Source organism: Pan troglodytes, chromosome 9 (assembly GCF_028858775.2).
Source record: "Pan troglodytes isolate AG18354 chromosome 9, NHGRI_mPanTro3-v2.0_pri, whole genome shotgun sequence".
NCBI classification, from domain to species: domain Eukaryota; kingdom Metazoa; phylum Chordata; class Mammalia; order Primates; family Hominidae; genus Pan; species Pan troglodytes.
Genome location: NC_072407.2, coordinates 66,422,656 through 66,444,979, shown reverse-complemented (window position 1 = coordinate 66,444,979; position 22,324 = coordinate 66,422,656). Strand labels below are relative to the sequence as shown.

At 55.9% G+C, this 22,324-nt stretch overlaps 2 protein-coding genes across 5 annotated transcripts in view; one reads left to right on the top strand and one right to left on the bottom strand.

Annotated features, from left to right (window-relative positions):
- The window catches only part of MACROD1 (mono-ADP ribosylhydrolase 1), a 167,889-nt gene that overhangs the window by 37,942 nt on the left and 107,623 nt on the right, over nucleotides 1-22,324 (top strand). The window lies entirely within an intron of this gene.
- The window catches only part of FLRT1 (fibronectin leucine rich transmembrane protein 1), an 83,281-nt gene continuing 69,621 nt past the window's right edge, over nucleotides 8,665-22,324 (bottom strand). For both annotated transcript variants that reach the window (XM_016921131.4, XM_003313041.6), the window contains exon 3: nucleotides 8,665-11,624. In XM_016921131.4, the coding sequence (XP_016776620.2) occupies nucleotides 9,551-11,575 (2,025 nt within the window). In that variant the 5' untranslated portion in view covers nucleotides 11,576-11,624 and the 3' untranslated portion in view covers nucleotides 8,665-9,550. The remainder of the gene's footprint in view (nucleotides 11,625-22,324) is intronic.

Genomic DNA, 22,324 nt, shown 5'->3' with positions numbered 1-22,324 from the left:
CATGTAGAGACCCCTCGGAGTCTACATTCAGCTCTGGTTCAGCTCTGGGTCCCCTTGTGGTGACTCAGGTGTCAGTAGACCTCTGGGGCCTGTGGGTGGGGACAGAGGGCCCTTCTTCCTGCAGCGGAATCATTTTGGTTGGGATGGTGCCGGAGGGAACAGTCTCCATCCTGCCCGGTCACCGCCTCCGAGCCAGGGCACCCCAAGAACAGAGCTGACCCTCGGGGGCAAGGCCCGGGGAGGGGGTGGGCTGAGCCTCGGGGGCAAGGCCCGGGGAGGGGATGGGCTGAGCCTCGGGGGCAAGGCCCGGGGAGGGGGTGGGCTGAGCCTCGGGGGCAAGGCCCGGGGAGGGGGTGGGCTGAGCCTCGGGGGCAAGGCCCGGGGAGGGGGTGGGCTGAGCCTCGGGGGCAAGGCCCGGGGAGGGGGTGGGCTGAGCCTCGGGGGCAAGGCCCGGGGAGGGGGTGGGCCGCTGAGACCACGTGTGCCCCAGACACCTGGCCCCTGGCCCGATGGGTGCCAAGCCGAGAGTCAGCAGCAAGAGATGACTGTAAAAGTTAAATCTTTCTATTTATTTCAAGAAAGAACAAGGCAAGTGGACTTGGACATTTTCTATGAAAACAGACAAACAGAAAATAGGACCAAGTAGTTAATCACATTCATCTCAACATTGAAGTTTCAAGGCACCTACAAGAAGGAGGCCAAAGGGCGGTTCGCAGTGCACTTTGGTTTGTGTTGTTGTCGTGGTGGTGGGTGTTTGTGTGTCTCGGTTTTCTGGAAACCCTTGCCTGGTGGTGAGGTTGGGAGCGAGGCAGGTGGGCACGAGGCCAGGCTGGTCTGGGCCCTGAGAAGCCGGGCCGGGTCAGCCATCTGGTCGCATGGCAGCAGGCGGTAGCGGGGACGGTCAGGCCCGTCACTCAGGCCCCTGAGACCGCTTCCAAGAAAAAGAAAGGAGACAGTGCTGCACCTGGGCGGCTGATTCTGGAGGTGAGGAAGGCTGGGGGGGCGTGGGAAGTGGGGGTACCGGCACAGGGGCCCCTTGGACATCAGACAGGACCTCGGTCACAGGCTTGGGAGAGATCAGGCCTGCTCCCCCTGACCCGGGCGGTTAGCTGGCGGGCTTCCTGCCTTCTATAGAGCAGAAGGACCCACCCCATTCGCTAGCGGCTGGCCAAGGACCCCTCCCTGGTCTCCTCCTCCTCTTCAGACCACCGGGAAGGGGATGACGTTGTGTGCCACTCCAGAATGCTTTACGACGCCACATGAGATACAAATAACCTGTTAACATCCGGAAAGGGAATTACTGTTGGTGGCTCTTAAGACATTCCTCTGCCGTGTTTATAGGGGGTACGGGCTCTTTCAGATAACTTTCATCTTTGGCCTCCCTGTTCACACTTACCTCCTGGCTCCAGCCAGCAGAATCCCACAAGCACCCCTCTCTCTGGCTAGCCTATTTCGACGCCACACACCATTCCACCCTCCGTCACCTCTCTCCCCACTTCTCTCACTCTTGGATGACAAGCCCTGAGCGCTGGGCCGTGTGGCTTCCTCCCCATGGCTCTTGGCCTCTCCTTATGAGCTGGAAGGCACCAGGCAGGGTCCTCGGAACCCCCTGGCGGCTCACTTTGGGTACCCAGGTGGGCTGCTGGCAGTGTGGGGTGTGGAGGTGCGTTGTGGAGGTGCGTTGTGTTGGGGAAAAACAGCCTAAGGCTAGTTTTGGGGTTTTGTGGGGGTGTCTTCTCACCTGCGTACTCAGAACTTTTGAAAATGGGACTAGCCCGAGGACAGGTGGGCTCAGAACATTGCAAGCCTGCGTTCCACACAAGAAAGGTGAGAGAGGCCTGGAGCCGCCTGGCTCCAGGGAGATGAGCTGGTGGCGGCCCCGCATCCGCCATGGCTTTGATTGTCGGTTTGTGATGCGTTTGTTTTTTCCCGTCTACAGAGGAAGCCCGATGAGTTCCTCCAGGTGGGTGGCTCCAGGTGCAGGGATTCTGTGGGGGCAGCAGGCAAGGCAGCAGGTGTCGCCTGGGATCTGGATTTCTTGCAGCGCCTCTGTGGGGCCCTCCCCCAGTTCTCTCCCCCTTGTCATCCACTCAAGGCAAGTCTTGGAGAAGGGAAACTGAGTTACCGACGCAGGTTGGGGCAGCCACCGGATCTCTCAGAGTGGCTACATTTCTCCTCTGGCTCACAGCTGGCAACACGTGGATCCAAGGCAGGGTGGAGCGAGGTGCTTCCGAGAGGTAAAGCTGCTGAGATGAGCCCCTCTCTGTGCCAGCTGCTGGCGGGGCAGGTGCAGGACGAGAGAAGCCTGTTTGTTGCCAACACTCGTGCCTGGGCCATCCTCACTGAGTGGGCAGATGGCAACTGGGGAGGAAGTGAGAGGAGGAGGCGGCCTCGTTCCGTTGGTGGCAGAGAAAGGATTGAGTACCCCTGTGTGCCAGGCACTGTGCTGGGCCCCAGTGACCCTGGGAAGGGCAAGGTGCTGACTCTGACCATCTACCTTGATGAGATTTAGGGCTGGTGGCAGCAAAGACCTTCCTTTGAGGACTCTCTGGTCTTAGGCTTTGGGCTTTCAGGTGTGGGGAGGCGGGGGGGCCAGGGCACTGTGCCCACTCAGATGGCCACAGTGCTTTGGGGGCTGGCTTTGTTAGGACGTGGGGGCAGTCATCCCACCCACAGGTTGCCCTATGCCCTCAGCACACCCTCACTCTCTCCTGGCACAGGCCGGGCATTTCAGTGACAAGGGGTGGGAGGGGACAATGACAGTGGTCTCAAAGAGCCAGGCCCTGGCCAGGGTCTCCAGCAGGTACCAGAAGCAGGAGCTGTCCCAGGCAGGGGTCTCTGGGGGAGATGTAGAGAAAAGACGAGACTTTGGCCGGGCGCGGTGGCTCATGCCTGTAATCCCAGCACTTTGGGAGGCCAAGGTGGGCGGATCACCTGAGGCCGGGAGTTCAGTACCAGTCTGACCAACATGGAGAAACCCCGTCTCTACTAAAAATGCAAAATTAGCCGGGCGTGGTGGCGCACGCCTGTAATCCCAGCTACTCAGGAGGCTGAGGAAGGAGAATCACTTGAACTCGGGAGGCAGGGGTTGCGGTGAGCCGAGATTGTGCCATTGCACTCCAGCCTGGGCAACAAGAGCAAAACTCTGTCTAAAAAAAAAAAGAAAAAGACCAGGCTTTGCTCTGTGGCTTTGGGGGTCTCCAGGCACACCCGCAAATCCGTTATGTTGAGAAAGGGGGCCTGACCCCCCCTTTTGGAATTTCCAAAACCAGGGAAAACCCACAGATTAAAAATGCCGAGGGAGGGGGAAGAGCAAAGGGAGGGGATGGAGAGCAAAAATAATCTTTCTGTGAGTTTTTAAAAAGAAGCAAATATGGGTATTTCAGGCACCTACTTGGAACATTTCAAAAGAAACAGTAAATGCTTAAAACCACAGAGTGAAAAGTGCCCCAGGCGCCGTCCACCGGCGGTGATGGATGGATGGATAGATACAGTGGCAGCAGCAGCAGCATGAGCGTGTTGGACTGCACGTGGGGCAGCCCTGGCTTAAGAGACAGGCCCGGGACGCAGCCTGGGCTTCGGAGCTGCAGGGCCTGGGAGGCGCTCTCTGTCAGCCCCTCCGGCGAGCCACAGGTGCTGAGTTTAGACTCTGGAAAGGGGGTGGCACGTATCTGTACTTTCTTGGTGCCTCTTGGACACTGAGGATGGGTATTTTGCAGCCTCTCTGCTGGCACAAGTGGCTCTTTGGTGGGGCGGGATGGTCTGGCTTCAGGACTGCCCTGACTTGGGGTTTTCAGGGGACACCAGTGACTTTAAACAACATGGTGAACTTCTCTTGATATCTGCTCCCTTTCAGTGTCCTGGGGGATGAGAAAGCAAGGGTGGGAACCAGGATCTTCTAGTCAAAGCACCAGACCTTGGGAGGAAAATATCTGCCACGTCCCCATCTAGTGCTTGAATGTTCCCAGTGACGGAGAGCTCACTGCCTGCTTCCTTTGCTGGGCTAGAGTTTCTCTTCCCTGACCTTCAGTTTTCCCTTTACCCACTCCCCTTTTACTGGCCACAAGGAGTGGATTGGAGACAGACCCACCCAGAACAGAAAGGAAGCAGAAAAGCCCACGGCTCTAGAGTCCTACTCTCTAAGGACTGGATGGGCCACTTGTCCCAGAGGCCTGAGCCCCTTTCCCTAGGGCAGTGCTGGAGCCTCAAGCCTGAGTGCTCTGGCCCATTTGGTGTTGTCTTCAGAGACCCTGGCTCCCCAGGGAGCCAAGCCAGGGCAGGTGCCCCCATCTTGCACCCCCAACCCCCCCACCCCACCCATCGAGGCCCAGAAAGTCCCTGCTATGCAGATAGCCACTTGGGGCAGGTTCATAAACCACGAAAAATCCCCCTTTCCCTGCACCTCCAAGGAGTTTAGTCTCTCCTAATCAATTTAGCAGACTCGCTTGGTTGTAAACGGTAACGATTTGCATTTTTGAGCCTTTTTATCCCTCCTTAAGAAAAAAAAATGCCTCCTCTCTGCACTCGGAAGGCCGATGCACGGCTGCAAATCACTTGTGAGTGCTTGCCCTGGCGCCCATCCAGGGGCATGCAGCAGCCACCGTCACCTGTGCCAATCGAGTATGAGGAGGCACGCGGAAGCCCGCCACTGACCCTGGCTGCGTCCTGGCCCTGAGAGCAGGGTCTGGCCCTTGGGGGCATAGGTCCCTGCGCCCGGCCCCTCCTGCCAGCACTGCCCCTGCTCTCCCCACCCCTTTGCTCCCTCTTTGCTGCATCCAGTTCTCCTTGTTGTATTTTTCATAAGTGCGAGGCTCAGAAGCCCCAGCCTCCTCTCTGGCACGTTCAGCAGGAAGCAGGTTTCTGAAGTGGGCTGGCTTTGGGACTTGAGCTGCCATTTTCAACGGGGAGGGTCTGCTCTTTCTCCTCCTCTCCTGGCTCCTTGGCTCCAGGGCCGGAGGTGAAGGAGGGAGGCACAGGTTCGGAGGCAGCCTTGGGTCCCAGCCTGTCCTCTGCTCAGGCCCTGACCAGCCCCTCCAACCCTTCAGGGATCCCTCACCTGACTTGGGCCAGCTAGAACCTTTCAGCACCAGCAGCGGGGAAGGGCCCCCACTTGGCCTCTGGAGCACCAGTTTCCTGAGTGACGCTGGACCCCTCCTTAGCACACCCCCACTTTACAGAAGGGGAAACAGAGGCTGTATTCTCACCAAACCCTCTTTCCCTGCACCGCTCTGGAAACATCTCCCCGACCCCCTCCTCAGCTCTCTGCCTGGCTTTGTTCGGACAGGGCTGGGCTGGGCTCAGAGGGAGGGTTTCCCAGATCCCCAGGGGAAGGAGGAGACCCGGTGCCTGTGTAGAGGGAGGGAGAAGAGGCACACGGCAGGTGTGGGCTTTGGGCTTTGGGAGAGTCAGGTTGGGCCCCTCCTAGCTGCTGCCATCTTCCCAGGTGCTGTCCCCTCCCCTGCCAGCGTCACCCAGAGCCAGCAAGGTGCAATGTGCCTGCTCTTGGCTCCGGACCTGCATCCTGGCCCTGCGTCAGGGAGGCCGCTGGCCGCCGCATGCACCATGTTAGCGTGGAGCAAGCCCCAGCCTATTTAGAGAAGATGGAGGCTGTGGCGGGAGGCCGTGGGGAGGGGGAAGGAGAAAAGGGAAGAAAAGGAGCTTTTGATGCACATCATGTCTGTGGAATTGAGTATGACTAATTAATAGATTTTATTTTTAGTAATCTCTTAAGCATTCCATACGTTGGGCCCCACGCCTGAGCTGAGCTTACAAGAGGCCTCATTCGCAAAATGCAAATGATTCCCGGCCTGCTGGCGCCTTCTCTCTCTCCTTCCTTGCCTTTTCTTTCCTTTCCTTTTTTTTTTTTTTTAGGGGAGATTTAAAGGAAAATTGCCATGTAATAGAAAAGAGATTCCAATCACTACATCTAATTACCAGGAAGGGTAAACCACTTAACCAAAGAAGTGTCGTGGGCTTTTTTTATCTTTAACTTTAAACCTGCCTTAAATGCCACAAAACGTACTCATCAGTGCTGGGGCCGCTGAGGTTATTCTGGCTACTTAGAGGCTGTGAGGGTCAGCCCAGCTGCGGACGTTCCCTTGGAAATGTCGGCTGTGCACGGGAGCCCGGGAGAATTTAGACAGGCCGGGGTTGGCATCCCAGGCCTTGTGTCCTCACGCATGTCTGAGGTGTGGGGGAGGCTGGGTGTCCTGAAACATCTCCTATCTTGTGGTATGAGACCAGCTGGGAGGAGCTGGGCCAAGAGGGGATGGGGTTTCAGAACGGACCTAGCTTCTGGCCCCTCCCTGGCTGAGGGGCTGTGACACAGCAGATATTTGGGGGCTTCCTCTGGGAAAGCCCAGAAAGGACCCTGGGAAGGTGTCAGGATAGCTAAGGGGCAGAAAAGATGAGAAAGTCAGCTCTAGAGCTGGGTCCCAGGGCCCTGACTGGGTGGAGCATCCACCTTCCTCCACACTTAGAGCCCCAGTGGGTGGGTGATCCCCACGATGAGGCAGGCAGGGTCTGGTAAGAGGGGCCGAGCCCCGCCCTCGCCCAGTTAGTGCAAGAACCAGGAACAGGAGACTCGCGTGGTCCTGGGGCCCAAGGAGCTCCTCTGGGGCAGCTGCCAGGGCTCCTGCCTGCCTGGGCCTGCTCTGTGCAATAGGAGGGGAGGAAAGCTCATCACTCAGGCCTTGTCTCGGAGGGCGTGGCTGGGCACAGGCTGGCTCCCAGCTCTGCCTGCTCTCTAGCACTAAGTCCCCCGCACTCCTGCCCCAGCCAAGCAGGACCTTCCCAGGCAGCTCTCATGGTCCGGGCCACCTGCTGTCCCCAGATGCCTTCCTAGCCACTTAGGGCATGACCTGACCTGTCTAGGGTGGGGAGAGGAGACAGGGGGACCTAGGTGAGGTGGGGACAGTGTGCTAGCAGCACCGTGTTGCAGATGGGCGGGACTTGGGGGAAGGCAGTGATCAGAGTGGTGCCCTTCAGGGAGGGGGGGGTCTCATTTTAGAATCAGCAGAGACCTGGGACTTCTGTCCCCTGTGCCAACGTGGCACACCTCGGGCACGCTCTCCTCCCAGACATCCCAGGTGGGCCCTTCTGCTCATCTCGGGGCTGGGGGGCCATGGTCCACTGGGAGGGCCTACTTTTTTTTTTTGAGATGGAGTCTCACTCTTTGCCCAGGCTGGAATGCAGTGGCGCAATCTCGGTTCACTGCAGCCTCTGCCTCCCTGGTTCAAGCGATTCTCCTGCCTCAGCCTCCCGAGTAGCCAGGTAACAGGCGCCTGCCACCATGCCTGACTAATTTTTGCATTTTTAGAGAGACAGACTTTCACCATGTTGGCCAGGCTGGTCTCCAACTCCTGACCTCAGAAAATCCACCTGCCTTAGTCTCCCAAAGTGCTGGGATTACAGGCGTGAGCCACCGCGCCCGGCCTGGGGCTGACTTTTATACAGACCTGACATTAAGGCCTGGGGAAATTTCTCTCTTGACCTTATTGTGTGAGAAAATGATTCAGGCAGGAAAAGGAAAAACACGTCTAGTTTCGAGTGAAACGTGACCACGCTGCTCGGCTGTTCCCCAGGGCTGGGGAGTGGACCTATTTCGTGGGCTAGCCCCCCAAGGCCGTGCTGGGAGCCTGCGCCCATTTTTCCACTTTCCACGTGGCTGTTGTGTCCGCTCCTTTCAGCCCCATCTCCTCACTGAAGGCGCCGGTCGGGCCTTTTAACGTTAACCTCTGCCCCGCTGCTGCTTCTGCCTTTGCTTTTCGCACGGTGGTGGAGGCCGTTTGAAAATAGCACCACCAGGCGCTCCAGCCCTCTCATCCTCCTGCCCTCGGACCAGCATCTCCTCTTTGACGTTCCTTTTCCTTGGCGCAGAACAAGCGGCACAGTGACAGTGGTGACCCGGGCTCCCTGAGTACTGGGACGCAGGCACGTCGGAACCCCAGGCTCCGCTCTTCCCCCCCTCCAATTCGCTGTCATTATTTCATCATCGTTTTAATCTCATGGCTCACCACACTGCACTGTCAGTTGATAAATGAATGATAGCGACATGGATTCCAGAGGGAGGAAATAAAATCTTAACTCTTCTGAGGGCCCCAGTCAGGGCGCTTTCGGAGGCTGGCATTTTTAGAAAGAGATCTGGTCTCTCCCTCTCAAGAAAGAGTCCCAGGGGTGGGCCCAGCTGAGTTTTCTACATTCAGGGAGGGACTGCCATCACCCAGGGCTTTTTCGAGAATTTTTGTGTCTTTTTCTGGGCTTTGTTTGAGCAGCCATGGAAACCAATAGGTCTAATCAGCTGATATTTAAAAAAAAAATCCCTGTGCTAATTACCCGTCCTAGGAGGGAACATTCAGCACATGGTAAATGCTCAGAAAGTAGCTGTTAAGGTGATTGCACGTGGTGGGGGAGGGAGACGAGGACACTGGAATCAAATAAAGCTTTTATCTATATCAGAAAGGAGAGCAGCCCAGTGCTGGCCAAGCTGAGCCAGGATGGGACTGGCAGCCCCAGCTGCGACGCCTCCCTAAGCCACCCGTCTGAGACATACACACCTCAGCCTTTAGGAACAGCAGCAGCCCCTGGAGACCAAGTCTCCTCCCCCACCTCACTCCCATCCCCAACACATGGTCTACTTACTCAAGGATTTCTAGGAGAAAGCAACACTTTCGCAATTCTATTGTTCAGGAAATGGTAAGAACTGACCCAAGAAGAACGGTAAGGACCGTGCATGTGGCTCTATCTACCCATCTGTACTTAGAGACACTGTGACAGGGATAGACAGGCAGACAGATGCACCTCCAGGTGGCAGGGAAAGCTACGGCTTCCGCCGGGGCTTCTGCGGAGCGTGGTGCATGGAACTGAAGAGGGCTTCAGCCTAGGAAAAAGAAGTTTGTTTTTTTTTTTTAATCGACTACATGATTGTTCAAAGAATGCAGTGAAAGACGCCATGTTTCTGCAAATCTGCAAGGGAAATGGTATGGAATAAGCCAGGGGAGAGATTTCAGGACCATATCTCCAGGGCAAAAGATCTTTTCTTCCCTCTCTCCTTTGTGAGGAGCCTGAAAACCTTCCATCGGGTCGCCAGCGAGTGGCCAGCGGCGGGAGAGCTGCGTGGGAGCTTTGAGAGCCGGCTGCTTCTCCCTGGCGGTTCCTTTGTGATGGCCCTGAACAGAGCATGAGGTGTCCACAGATGTTGTACAGGTAGTATCCTTCCAGTTCAGGGGGAAAAAAAAAAAAAAACAAAACCCAACCCAGCCCTGCCTGCAATATTATTTTTAGTCCTTCCCTCCCCAACTGGCATAACTCGGTATAAATTATGTCTTCAACAATGTCGAATTCCCCCTCCTGCCTTCTATTCTTTTAAAAAAAATTGTCACTGTTGTGTTCTACAAAATCGTCAGCCCTCCCCAAACTTTGCTTTCTGTGGAGGAAAGTCACCCGTGGAATTTCTCTTCCTTGCTCTCTTGGATTGCAGCAGGCTGGGCAAAGCCACGTGGCCACGCCAGGGCAGCTGGGGCTGAGGCAGGGCAGCCCAGGTGGGCGGGCATCATGTGTAGGAGTAATCTATGTCGGGGATGCCGCCGTCCCGGTAGCCCCGCGTGGTGCCGTAGCCAATGGTGTGTGTGGCCTTGCAGAGGCTGCTGCCGTTGGAGGGGAAGATAGTGTGGACCACGTACTCCTCTTTGGCGCGGTACGGGTTGATGGGCAGCATCTGCAGCCCAGGGCCACGGATTTCCAGGATGGAGTTGTCCTTCTTGGTCCCCGACTCCATATAGTCATCCTTTTTCCTGCTGCCCCGGTTGTAGGCCCTCTCCCGGGTCAGCAGCTCGCCAGCCTGGTGCACGTACCAGCAGATGGCCCCCAGGACCAGGAAGAGGAAGACCAGAGCCACTGCCCCGCCGATGATGCCCGCCAGGGGCAGGCTCGCCATGGGGCCAGCGTTCTGCTCCTGGTTGAGTGTGGTGGTAGGGCCGTAGCTGTCGGCTGTCTCTGCCTTGGCACACACGGGTGTCTCATCAGCTACGTAGGCATTGCCGGTCTCCATGGTGACCATGCAGATGATGTAGGTGGACTTGGGCTCCAGGGCTGTCAGCAGGTACTCTGTCTTGTCCCCCTGCACCAAGGTCTCCGTGATGGAGCCCACGGCTGGGCTGTGGCCCAGGCGCAGCCAACTGAGCCGGAAAGAGGAGGCGGGGAGCGTGGCCTTCCACGTGATGCGGATGGAGTCTGCCGTCAGGGCCTTCACGTGGATGGCCAGGGTCTTGGCGCCATCGCCCGTGGCCATGGGGTAGTCAATGTTGGAGTCGGGGAGGCGCAGCCCTGGCCTTTTGGCCTTGAGGGTAAACAGGGAACCCTGGGGCGTGGTGGCAGAGGCGTGGTTGCTGGCCGTGGTCTTGGCGGCCGCGTTGGCCACGCCGCCCTGCGGCCCCGTCTCAAAACACTCGTCCATCTCGCTGGTAATGTCCTTGATGGCCATGCCCCGGACCTTCTCAGGGCCCTGGCACATGAGGCCCCGCACGTTGACCACAGCCGCCCGTGCCTTCACCCAGTCCCGCAGCCACATGAGGTTGCAGCCGCAAAACCAAGGGTTGTTCCTGAGCAGCAGCTGGGCCAGGTTCCCCAGGTCGTCGAACAGGCCGCGGGGCAGCGTGGTCAGGTTGTTGTTGGACAGGTCCAGCCGCTCCAGCTCACGCATCTTGGCCAGCGTGTTGTAGGGGATGTGGCTGATGGCATTGTCCTGCAGGTAGAGCTTCTGCAGGTGGGCGCTGGGCAGGTTGAGGGGTGGCGCGGCCAGCGAATTGCGCACCAGCGAGAGCTCTGTGAGATTCTGTAGGCGGCTGAAGGTGTCGTCAGCGATGCGCTGGTTGGCCAGCAGGTTACCGTCCAGCACCAGGCGCCGCAGGCTGTTGAGGCCCTTGAAGGCATGCAGCGGGATGGTGGAGATGCGGTTGTCGTCCAGCCGCAGCTCCTCCAGCGTGTGCGGCAGCCCCGAGGGGATGCTGCTCAGGTGGTTCCGGCTCAGGAAGAGCAGCTTGAGCTGTTTGCTGTCGGCGAAGGCGTCCTCCTCAATGCTGACGGTGGACACGGAGTTGTCATCCAGGTGCAGCTTCTCCAGCAGCGGGATGCGGGCCAGCGAGTCCCTGGCGATGGTGCGCACGTTGTTGTCCTGCAGGTGCAGCTCCCGGAGGGAGCGGGGCAGGTTGATGGGGAACTCATCCAGGTCATTCTCGTATAGATAGATGACCTGCACGTTGACCTTGGTCTTGAGGTCCTGGGGGATGCCGGCGTTGTTGATCTGGTTGTTCTGCAGGTAGAGGGTGGTGGCGTCATCAGGGATATCTGCGGGGATGGATGTGAGTCCCCGGTCGTTGCAGTAGATGAAGCCGTTGTCGCAGCGGCACACTGAGGGGCAGGTGGTGCTGTCGATGACCTCCGTCAGGAAGGCAATGAGCCCGTAGCAGAGGAACAGCCAGTCCCGCAGGTCCATGGTGGCCGTGGTCATCACGACGGTGGCCGTGACAGTGGCAGTGGGCGTGGTGGTGGCAGTGGCGGTGGGGTGTGCCACCACCATGGTGGATGGCTGGGGGCGTCCGGCCCCACCTGGCCTGGAGCCTGAATACCTGCAAGGAGCACAGGACAGGGGCAGTGAGAGGGAGGCGGCGACAGCGACCCCAGGAGTGAATCGTGCATTCCCTCCCACCTGCCAGCCTGTACCAAGGGGTGACCGAAATCCGGTCCTGCAGGGTGAGGTCAAGCTGGAGGAGCGGCCTTTGTGCCAGGTTTATGCCGCAGGTGATTGCTCCCGCCGAGGTCGGACTCTAACAACATCTGGCTAACGTTAAATCTTATCAGGAGCCAACAGGCTGCGCATTAATGAGACCCGTGCTGCCGCGGCCCTCCTGGAATGTGATCCAGAGCCTCGGGGAGGTTAATTTAGTGAGAGCCATGCAGCAGGTTTGGTTTCTTCTCTCAAGACTTCACACAAAGCCACTTTATGGCCAACGCTAAAGGTACCAGTCAATATGGATGGGATGGATTTAGGGCGTGTTTTATGGATTCATAGCTGCTGTTTCCCTGGCACTGCACGAGGAGCACGCATTGCTGTCTGGCTCGGACCCAGGGTTCGAAAGGAAAGCTTGTTTCTGGAAGGCCCAGGAGCTCAAAAGGGGGGGCGTCGCCAGAACCTGTGGGAACGAAGCTGTCAGTGCCATCACTGGCGAGGAGTGGAGAGCAGGGAGCTTCATTGTCTGGTGTTAAAACAACATGTCCTGTTGTCACTCGTACATTCTACAGACAGAAGAATGAGGTGTCAACAGAATCACTTTCTCATGTATTTACAGAAATCTCTTTTCATCAGAGGTGCCTCCCTGGCCCTGGGTTCCGAGTTGTGTGGGAAATTGTCCCACACCTTGCCCCTTTCTCAAATCATAAACTTTCAGCTATTCAAAAAAAAAAAAAGTGGTCTGTTTTCTTGCACTTAAAGGAATGAGACAAATAAAAGGAGGGAGGCGTCGTGTCTGTACTCTGAGGGAATTGGCTGCAAGGTGTAATTTTGGATTTCACAAATGGAAAAATTGCAGCATAGATTTTTCTTATATTATTTTACTGTTCATAGTGGTAAAAAAATCAATTAAAGAGAAATTATCTTTCAGTCTCAGTGAGGAAGGTGTCTTCATGAAGCCAGCAAAAGTCTGCTGTAAAACACTGGGTTCACGGAGGCTTTTCAATGATGGGACATGATGGCCTCTCGGAACCTGAAGTCCCAGCCTGGGAGGGCAGCCCTGGTGTGCAGAGCAGAGCCGGCACCTGCTCACTGAGCCAGCAGGGACCTTACTTTCATGCCTCAGGGACTGAACATCTCTGTTACTCAACCAGGCCAAACTTTCTGTCTTCTCTGTCCTTCTCTATTCCTGAGCTGCTTTTTCTTTCCATCGAGCAAGCTACTCTTGCAGGACCCAGCTCAAATGTTACCTCCTCTGCTAGGTTTTCCTGAGGCCCCAGATAAAGCTTCCCTCTGCTCTGCCCATCCATCTGTCCACTCACCTACCATCCATCCACCTGTACATTCATCCATCCATCAATTCATGCATGGACCTGTCCATCCATCCATCCATTCATCCATCCATCCATGTATCAGTCCATGCATCTACCTGTCCATCCATCCATCTATCCACCTGTCCATTCATCCATCCATCCATTCATGCATGCACCTGTCCATCCATCCATCCATCTGTCCACCATCCTTCCATCATGCATCTACCTGTCCATCCATCCATCCATCCATGCATGTATCAATCCATACATCCACCTGTCCATCCATCCATCCATTCATCCATCCATCCATCCATTCAACCATCCCTCCATCCATCCATCCATCCATTCATCCATCCATTCAACCATCCCTCCATCCATCCATGCATCCACCTGTCCATTCACCCATCCATCCATTCATGCATGCACCTGTCCATCCATCCATCCATCTGTCCACCATCCATCCATCATGTATCTATTGTCTGTCCATCCATCCATCATCCATGTATCAATCCATGCATCCACCTATCCATCCATCCATCCATCCATCCATCCACCCACCCACCTAACCATCCATTCATCCATGCATCCATCTGTCCATTCATCCATCCATCTAACCATCCATCCATCCAGGCATCCATGCATCCATCCACCTGTTCATTCATCCATTCAGGCATGCACCAGTCCTTGCATCCATCCATGCATCCACCTGTCCATCCATCCATCCATCCATCCATCCATCCATCCATCCATGCATCAACCCATGCATCCACCTGTCCATCCATCCATCCATCCGTGCATCCACCTGTCCATTCATCCATCCAATTATCCATCCATCCAATCATCCATCCATCCATCCATCCATCTGTGCATCAATCCATGCATCCACCTGTCCATCCATCCATCCATCCATCCATCCATCCATGCGTCCACCTGTCCATTCATCCATCATGCATGCACCTGTCCATCCATCCATCATGCATTTACCTGTCCGTCCATCCATCCATCCATCATCCATGTATCAATCCATGCATCCACCTGTCCATCCATCCATCCACCTAACCATCCATCCATCCATGCTATCCATGCATCCACCTGTCCATCCATCCATCCATCCATGCATCCACCTGTCCATCCATCCATCCAATTATCCATCCATCCAACCATCCATCCATCCATCCATCCATCCATCCATCCATCCATCCATATATGCATCAATCCATGCATCCACCTGTCCATCCATCCATCCATCCATCCATCCATCCATCCATGCATCAACCTGTCCATTCACACATGCACCTGTCCATCCATCCATCCATCCATCCATCCATCCATCCATCCATCTATCATGCATCCAACAGAGCTTTATTGAGCATCTACTATATTCCAGGCCCTGTTGTAGCCACTTGGGATTCCATTCTGATGGGATGGATGATAGTTCACACTATAATAAAGACTTTGCTGAGAACTTTCCTAATATTTAAGTCATTTAACCCTCCCAACAAACATGAGGTCTGTGCCCTTAATCCCATTTAACAGATGAGAAAATTGAAGCTCAGAGATGTTAGCTTACTCAAGACTACTTGAGAACCAGGTATGAGGAACCCAGGCCATCTAGGGAGGAGGCCAGAATCTTGGCAATCTTGAGGCTTGCAGCACTCTGTGGGTTGCAGGTCACACCATTTGGTGACTGGTGTTTTCATGTCACCAAACTGCCAGGGCAGGGACTGTGGCCAAGCATGGCTTTGCATCAGTGACCACCCGATGACAGAATGGGCCCTGCCGTGGTGAATGTCTCTGCCACTCACCCCTGCACACTCAAACGTTCCCTTCACACTTACAGGGTCTCTGCCCAGGCAGCCACCACAGTCATCAAGGTGGCTGCTAAGGCCCTGTGCAATCCTATGTGGCACCCCCGTTGGCCTTGTCCACCCCATTCCCCTCTCACTGACTGCAGCAGCCAGGCACCCCCTAGTATCCCCAGGGCCCTTGCACGTGCTGTGCTCTCTGCCCAGACAGCTCATCCCCAGATCCACGCCTGCATCTCCTTCCAGTGAGGCCTTTCCTGGGCACCCTATCGAGAATTATAACTCCCAGATACTCCTCTCAGTTACTTGCTTGCCTATAGTATTTACCACCAACTAACACACTACGTGTTTTAACTTTTTTGTTTTGTTTTGTCTTGTTTTGCTTTTTGAGATGGAGTCTTGCCCTGTCACCAGGTGGGAGTGCAGTGGAGCAATCTTGGGTCACTACAACCTCCGCCTCCCAGGTTCAAGCGATCCTCCTGCTTCAGCCTCCTGAGTAGCTGGGACTACAGGTGCGCACCACCATGCCCAGCTAATTTTTTGTATTTTTAGTAGAGACGGGGGTCTCACCATGTTGGCCAGGATGGTCTTGATCTCTTGACCTCGTGATCCACCTCCCTGGGCCTCTCAAAGTACTGGGATTACAGGTGAGCCACAGTGCCTGGCCCTTTTTTGTTTTTATTGTCTGTCTCCCCACTAGAAGGTACGCTCTACAAGGGCAGGGATTTGTGCATCTTATTCATGGTGTTTCCCACGTGGCAGATGCTCACTAAAGATTTCAAAGGAGAAACTGTGATGGACTCGTTCTGTAGATGAGAGAACAGGAGCCCTCCCCTGGCAGGAGGAGGTGGGGTCTGGATTCCACCCCAGGGCTGTGTGGCTGCAGGACCTCAGTGCTTGACTCCACACTGCTGAGGGCTGTGAGTCCCTGGCCAGCCCAGACACAGTCCTGCAGCCCAGGCTGAGCATTCTCAGACCTTCATGGAGATGCCCACTCTCCTGTGAGCCTCCTGCTTCCTTTGCCCAGGGCCATCCCAGGCTGCTCTGACCCTTATCTGACCACCTCACCTTTCATTACATTGGGGACTGGGAAGGACACTGGCCCAGATCATGGGAAAGGATGGGCTTGAAGCCAGGACAGCATGCAGAGCTAGACACATCAGCCTCCAGAGGATCAGGAAAAGCCTAGGTGGTGGGGTGACCTCTCTGGCCAGACCTCACCCACCGCCCTTCACAGGCAAGGGTGCAGAGGTTGCCGCCTACACACAGGTCCACAGCCCTCATTTCACAGCCCAGCAGCCTGAGACTCAGAGACATGAGGGGCCCAGCCAAGGTCACAGCCAGCCCAGATTTCCCACTGCACGTCTGTCCCTTCTGCACTGAGCCAGGCTCGTGAAGGTTATGGAGCCGGAGGTCCTGCCTCAAGCCACTTATGAGCAGGTAGGTAGCACAGGGCAATGCTAGAGACAGGAAGACACAGGCCAGCTCACAGGTCACTTTGCCTCAGTCTCCAGGGTCAAGTCTGAGTCTAGGAGCACCTCTGCCAGGGGGCCCCCAGCATCTGGCTGGAGGATTACCCCCAACCTGGTCTGTTGGCTGCTGAGTTCTGGCACAAGGGATACAGGTGGCCTTTGTACTCAGCTGTTCCTGAGCAGTGCCCTAAGTAGGGGGCAAACTTGTTAAGGCCAAAGCCAAGGCAAGCCACCGCATTCCCTGGTATGGACATCTGTTCCCAGCGCCCGCTCAGCTCATGGCCACAGTCCTCAGCCTTCAGAGGCCTCAGCATCATAATAGAGTCTAAATTGCACCTTTCAGAGATGCTTGATGGATAACCAAGAAGCATTTGGGAGGCAGGGACCCAAGGCCTTTCCGCTCCACTGTCTGTGGGCCTCATCCATCTTGGCCAAAGGCTCCCCTGCCGCCCCCCTCCCCAAGGCCAGCCCGAGGCTGAGCCCTCTGGCTCCAGGAAAGTAGGGCGGGACCTGGGGGTGGGGAGGAAGATAGCACGCCTCACCAGAGGAATCTCTAATTGCCTGGGTGCCTCCTTGCCTTTTTATTCCCTTGTTGTGTGTTTCATAGTTTATGTGGCCATCAAATTAAACCTGGTAAATCGCCCATCTTTTATGGGATCGCTTGTCGCCCTTGCGTGGATCCCTCAGACTTCAGCGTGGTGTGAGTTATGACCTGCCAGCTCCATGACTGACAGCCGGATCCTTGGCAGGCCACGGGGGTGGGCGAAGGGAGCAGTGGGATGGCTCAGGCTGTAGGTGTCCAGGACTCCTCCGCTTAGCTGGGGGCCCTGGGGCATTATTCTTGGCATTATTCTTGGCTCTATCAGTCGTTGTCCCCTGCCAACCTCCAGGACAGAGAGGCCTGGGTTCAAATCCTGCCTCTGCCACTTGCAGGTCGTATGATTTCTTTCTTTTTTTTTTTTTTTTCTGAGACAGAGTCTCGCTCTGTCACCCAGTCTGGAATGCAGTGGCTCGATCACGGCTCACTGCAGCCTCGACCTCCCCATGCTCAGGTGATCCTCCCACCTCAGCCTCCTGCAGAGGTGGGACCACATGCTGCACCACCACACCCAGCTAATTTTTGTATTTTTTGCAGAGTTGGGGTTTTGCTATGTTGCCCAGGCTGGTCTTGAACTCCTAGGCTCAAGCAATCTGCCCACTTCAGCATCCCAAAGTGCTGAGATTATAGGCGTGAGCCACCATGCCGGGCCTCAGGCTGTGTTATTTTGAGCAAGCTGCTTGCCCTCTCTGAGGTTTGATTTCCTCATCTATAAATGTGGTCATAATAGGGGCCCTTACATGGGAACTTACAATTCAGGATTCACTGACATTATATGTGCAGAGTACCCCCTCCTGAGTGTGATCTGGATGCCCCCGACGTATCCAGTTTAAAAGCTGCCCCAAGTCTCTGCCTCCCCAGACACACGGCCTAGCTTCTGCAGTAGCTGCCCGTCTCTGTCCTCCACGCTCCAGTGGCCCGTTCTCTACTCCCCTGCTCCTGCTGTGCCTTCCGGACAGGCTGACCCCTTATCAGCCTCTGTGAAGCTGAGATGTTGCCCCCTGCCCACCTCAAACTGTGTGGGTGCAACCCTGCCCCTCCCCCAAGCCATGCTGGCAGCCTTGACCCTATGTCTGGGCCGCACAGAGCTGGTGGATGGGGCCATCAACCATCCCCTCCTGTGGGGCCACACCAGCCTCCCATGGGAGGCCCTCCAGGCTGGGGGCAGGGTGGAGGAGTCCGGGGAGGTAAGAGGGTTTTAAATGGGCCTTCATCACCAGGTCATCCAGTGGCCAGAAATAGTTCCCTACCTCCTCCACGCCACACTCACTCCCACCCCTGAGAAGTCCTGAGGCTTCTGTCCCTCCCCTTTCCACCCCCTCTGCAGCCCTCCCCAGAAGCTGTGCTCACGGTGCATTAGACCCTTTGTGGAGCTGCTGCCCAGTGTCATGAGTGGGGAGAGGCCGGCAGCCTCCCGGGTTTCCCAGGTCTGGGGGAGCAGTAGGGAAGCTGAGTGTGGGCGTCTACACCCAACTGCAAAGCCTTTATAAGTCAGTGACACCAAACTTCTTCCCCACCCCTCGTGGTGGCTTATGGCCCACTGTCTGCTGCTCAGCCTTTGCTGGGGACCCTGTTGCTGGCTCCTGGCCCTCATGGAACCTGGGGGTGCTATTTTCTATTCACAGGCATGTCCCAGGAGCTTCTGGAAGCCAGCAAGGAAATAGCCCCCCATCCCTGTCTGGCCTCACTCCCACGTCTCCTCTTTCACCTGCCCCATCCCTGGGATGGGGGCATCTCAGGCAGGGCCAGGCGGGGAGAGGAAGTGTCCTGCATGTAAACTCTGTATGTAGGAAAGACAAGCACATGCTCACGTGCATGGATGCTGGTCACGTCTCCCCCACCCCCACTTGCCCCTCAGCCTCCTTCCTGCCCACCTGCCTGCCGCTGTCCTTAGGAATCTGGCTGCCCATGTGGCCTGGCACTGGTGTGTGGCCTGGCACTGGTGTGTGGCTGCTGCAGACCCTGGGGTCCTTTGGCTTTTCCCCCACTTCCCAGCCCCCACGTGGGGTCCCTTGCAGGTGTCTTTCCCCTGCCAGTCCCTCCCTTCAGCAATAATTCATGTGTCTCCCCTAAACCTTGCCATGCCTTCAATTCCTCACTGAGAATGCTGTGCAGGCAGACTACGGGCAGAAGCAGTTTCTCAGCCCCAGAGCGGGAAAGGCCAGTGGGACCCCAGTCCCACCTCCCACTAGACAGGAAGCCCTACTAAGGCACAATCATCTCCAGCTCTGTGATGGGGCTTCAGCAAACCTTTGTTTAAATTAATGAAAGACCCCACCTTCCTGGGGGCTCAACTGCAAATAAGACAGAGGGAAGAGGGCCAGGAGGTAGACAGGGCAGGCCGCTGCTTCCTGGTGCTCAGGGAGACCCAGGGAGAGCTCCCCTCCTCGCCAGGAAGCCCCTTTCCTGTGAAGGCAAGTAGCCAGTGGTCTGCCTGGCTCAACCAAGCTGCTTAGCCTACTGTGGGGTGGCCCTGGGTCTCAAGTCTTTTTTTTTTTTTTTTTTTTTTTGAGACAGAGTTTCGCTCTTGTTGCCCAGGCTGGAGTGCAATGGTACGATCTCGGCTCACCGCAACCTCTGCCTCCTGGGTTCAGGCGATTCTTCTGCCTCAGCCTCCCGCGTAGCTGTGATTACAGGCATGCACCACCACGCCCCACTAATTTTGTATTTTTAGTTGAGACGGGGTTTCTCCATGTTGGTCAGGCTGGTCACTAACTCCCGACCTCAGGTGATCTGCCCGCCTCGGCCTCCCAAAGTGCTGGGATTACAGGGGTCTCAAGTCTATCTGACCATAAACGATCTACTTCCCTGGGCTTTTGTGAAGATAAAATAAGGTTACTTTCAATGTTTAGCAGAGTCGTTTTCAGAATGAGGGAACTATTACCATTACTAGCAACGAGCCATTCTTCCCCGAGCCCCAGACATGAACTGCAGGAAGGGAGGGGAGCCTTGAGTCGTGTGAGTGGGGCTTTTCCAAGCCCTAGTTCAGGCAGATGCCCCAGGGACTGCAGACCCACCAGAGGCATCTCCTTAGGACAGGGACTAGATGCCATGACCCTCAAGGACCTTTTAACCCCAGCTCCCGCCAGGGCAGGGTGCCAGCCAGCCACACCCATCACCCTGAACAGCTTTGCTCCTGGATCCCATCCACTGTTATCATTTAGAACTTGTGATGCATGGGGGCTGGGGCGGGAATTCTTTTAAAACCTAAAGTTAATTATTTTTCTAATTTCATGCTGCATGCATTATGCATCAGCTGTTATCACTGGCGGTAATTGAAGACAGGTATGCAAATCCACTATAAATACACCTAACCACATAGGCCGGCTGGGCGGCGCTGGTGCCAGGCGGCGGGATGTCCTGAACTTCAGAGAATGTAAATCGCTTTTAAAAAAACAGGACTTTAGAATTGTGTCTTAGGAGGTTAATTATATTGATAACAGTGTTCGATATTAAACCATTCAAGGCCAGGAGGGGGTGGGGGGATGAAAGGAGACACGTGTAATTTTGTTCCTTTCTCTCTCGGCATTATTTAATAAGATGCTCCTACACCTGATATTTCTGTCTGTCTGTGTCCATTAAAGTAAAGCTGCCTAAACTGAGACTTAATTCCTTTACGGAAAGGAAAAAGAAAGCCCAGTGGGCTGGGCAAGGTGGCTCATTGTAATCCCAGCACTTTGGGAGGCTGAGGCAGGTGGATCACCTGAGGTCAGGAGTTCAAAACCAGCCTGGTCAACATGGCGAAACTCTGTCTCTACTAAAAATACAAAAATTAGCTGGGCATGGTGGTGCATGCCTGTAATCCCAGCTACTTGGGAGGCTGAGGCAGGAGATTCACTTAAACCTGGGAGGCGGAGGTTGCAGTGAGCCGAGAGATCGTGCCACTGCACTCCAGCCCGAGTGACAGAGTAAGACCCTATCTCAAAAAAAAAAATAAATAAAATAAATAAAAGAAAGCCCAGTGGAATTTCAGAGGGAAGGAGAGGGGCTAAAGGTCTTTATTTTGGGGGATGAGGAAAAGGAAGAGAGGCAGCACCAGCAGGGCTGGGGACAGTCCTCCAGAACAGGACTGAGGCTGCGGGCTCTGCACTGCTTCTCTCCTCAGCCTCCTTTAGGATCCTGGGCCACAGCAGAGAGCCTGGAGAGGAGCGGTGTGACCAGTAAAGGCTGGTGATGGGCAACACTCACTGATCCTAGATCAGAGGCTTGGCACTGGGCTCTGAGGGCAGGGCCTCTCAGGGGCTGAGAACAACCCTGACAAGGCAGGAGGCAGGCCCTTCTCCCAGTGGGACCCTCCCTATTTATTTATCATGAGTTTATGGATTGTCTCCTCCCCTTAGAATGTAAACTCCTATAGTTAGGACATGGTCTGCCTTGTGCCTGGCATGGAGCCTGGCACAGAAAGTGCTCAGTAAACATCTGATGAATGAATGAACAAGGCCACCAAAAGGGAGGCCCCTGAACCTAGACCCAGGGCTGGGTGGTAGAGAAGAGGGAGGCTGGCCTTCCTACAGCCCACCCCAGGACGTCATGGTGACCCAGGGTGCCCTCACCACAGCAGCCCAAAGAGGCAAAGGGAAAGGTCTGGATTGTGCAGCAGATGGCAGAGGGGTGGCCACAAACCCAGGCCTCAGACTCGATGTCTGGAGCTCTCCCCTTCCCAGGTCTCCTACCGCCTGTCTCAGCTGCCCAGCGGGACCTCTCTGACCCCAAAGGGAGACTCTTGGCCATCCCTCCTCACCCCCACTGATATGGATGCTGGCCTGGCACTGCCCAACTGCCTTTCTGTCTCCAACTATCAGAGGTGATCCTCACTTTCCTACAGAGGGCCTTTTCCCCTCCCGCCCACCCCACAGATACACTCACGGATGGAACCCACCACTCAGGACCCTGGAATCATGAGATAAAGGACCCCAGCGATTGTCTGCTTTTTGCAGATGAGGAAAATCTGAGGCCCTGCATGGAAGAGACAGGCTCAGGGTGGAGACAGAGCCCTCCCGCAGCTGTGGGCAGCCTCCCCGCCCACCTCCTGGGGCCTTGGCACCCAACTGTAACCCTTTCCCAGGGGTTTGGCACAGGGAGGATGCTGGGGAACAGTGTCTCAACTCCAGCAGGGCCTCACGGGAGCCGCTCTTCTCCACCAGCAGGTCTGCAGCCCCTCAAGCCTGTGGGGTCACTCACGCCTGTGGGGTCACTCATGCCTGTGGGGTCACGCCTCTTAGCATTAGGAGTAGCTGGCAGGGCTGGGTGCCTGAGTGTTGGGCACGTCATAGAATGCTCTCTCCAGCTGGCCACAGCCTGTGTGGAGGGGACAGGCTGCATCCCCAGTGCAGAAAGGGGAGGCATACAGGGAGGGGCAGACCTGTCCAAGGTCACATGCTCACAACCAGAGGGCCAGGCCCCAACCCAGG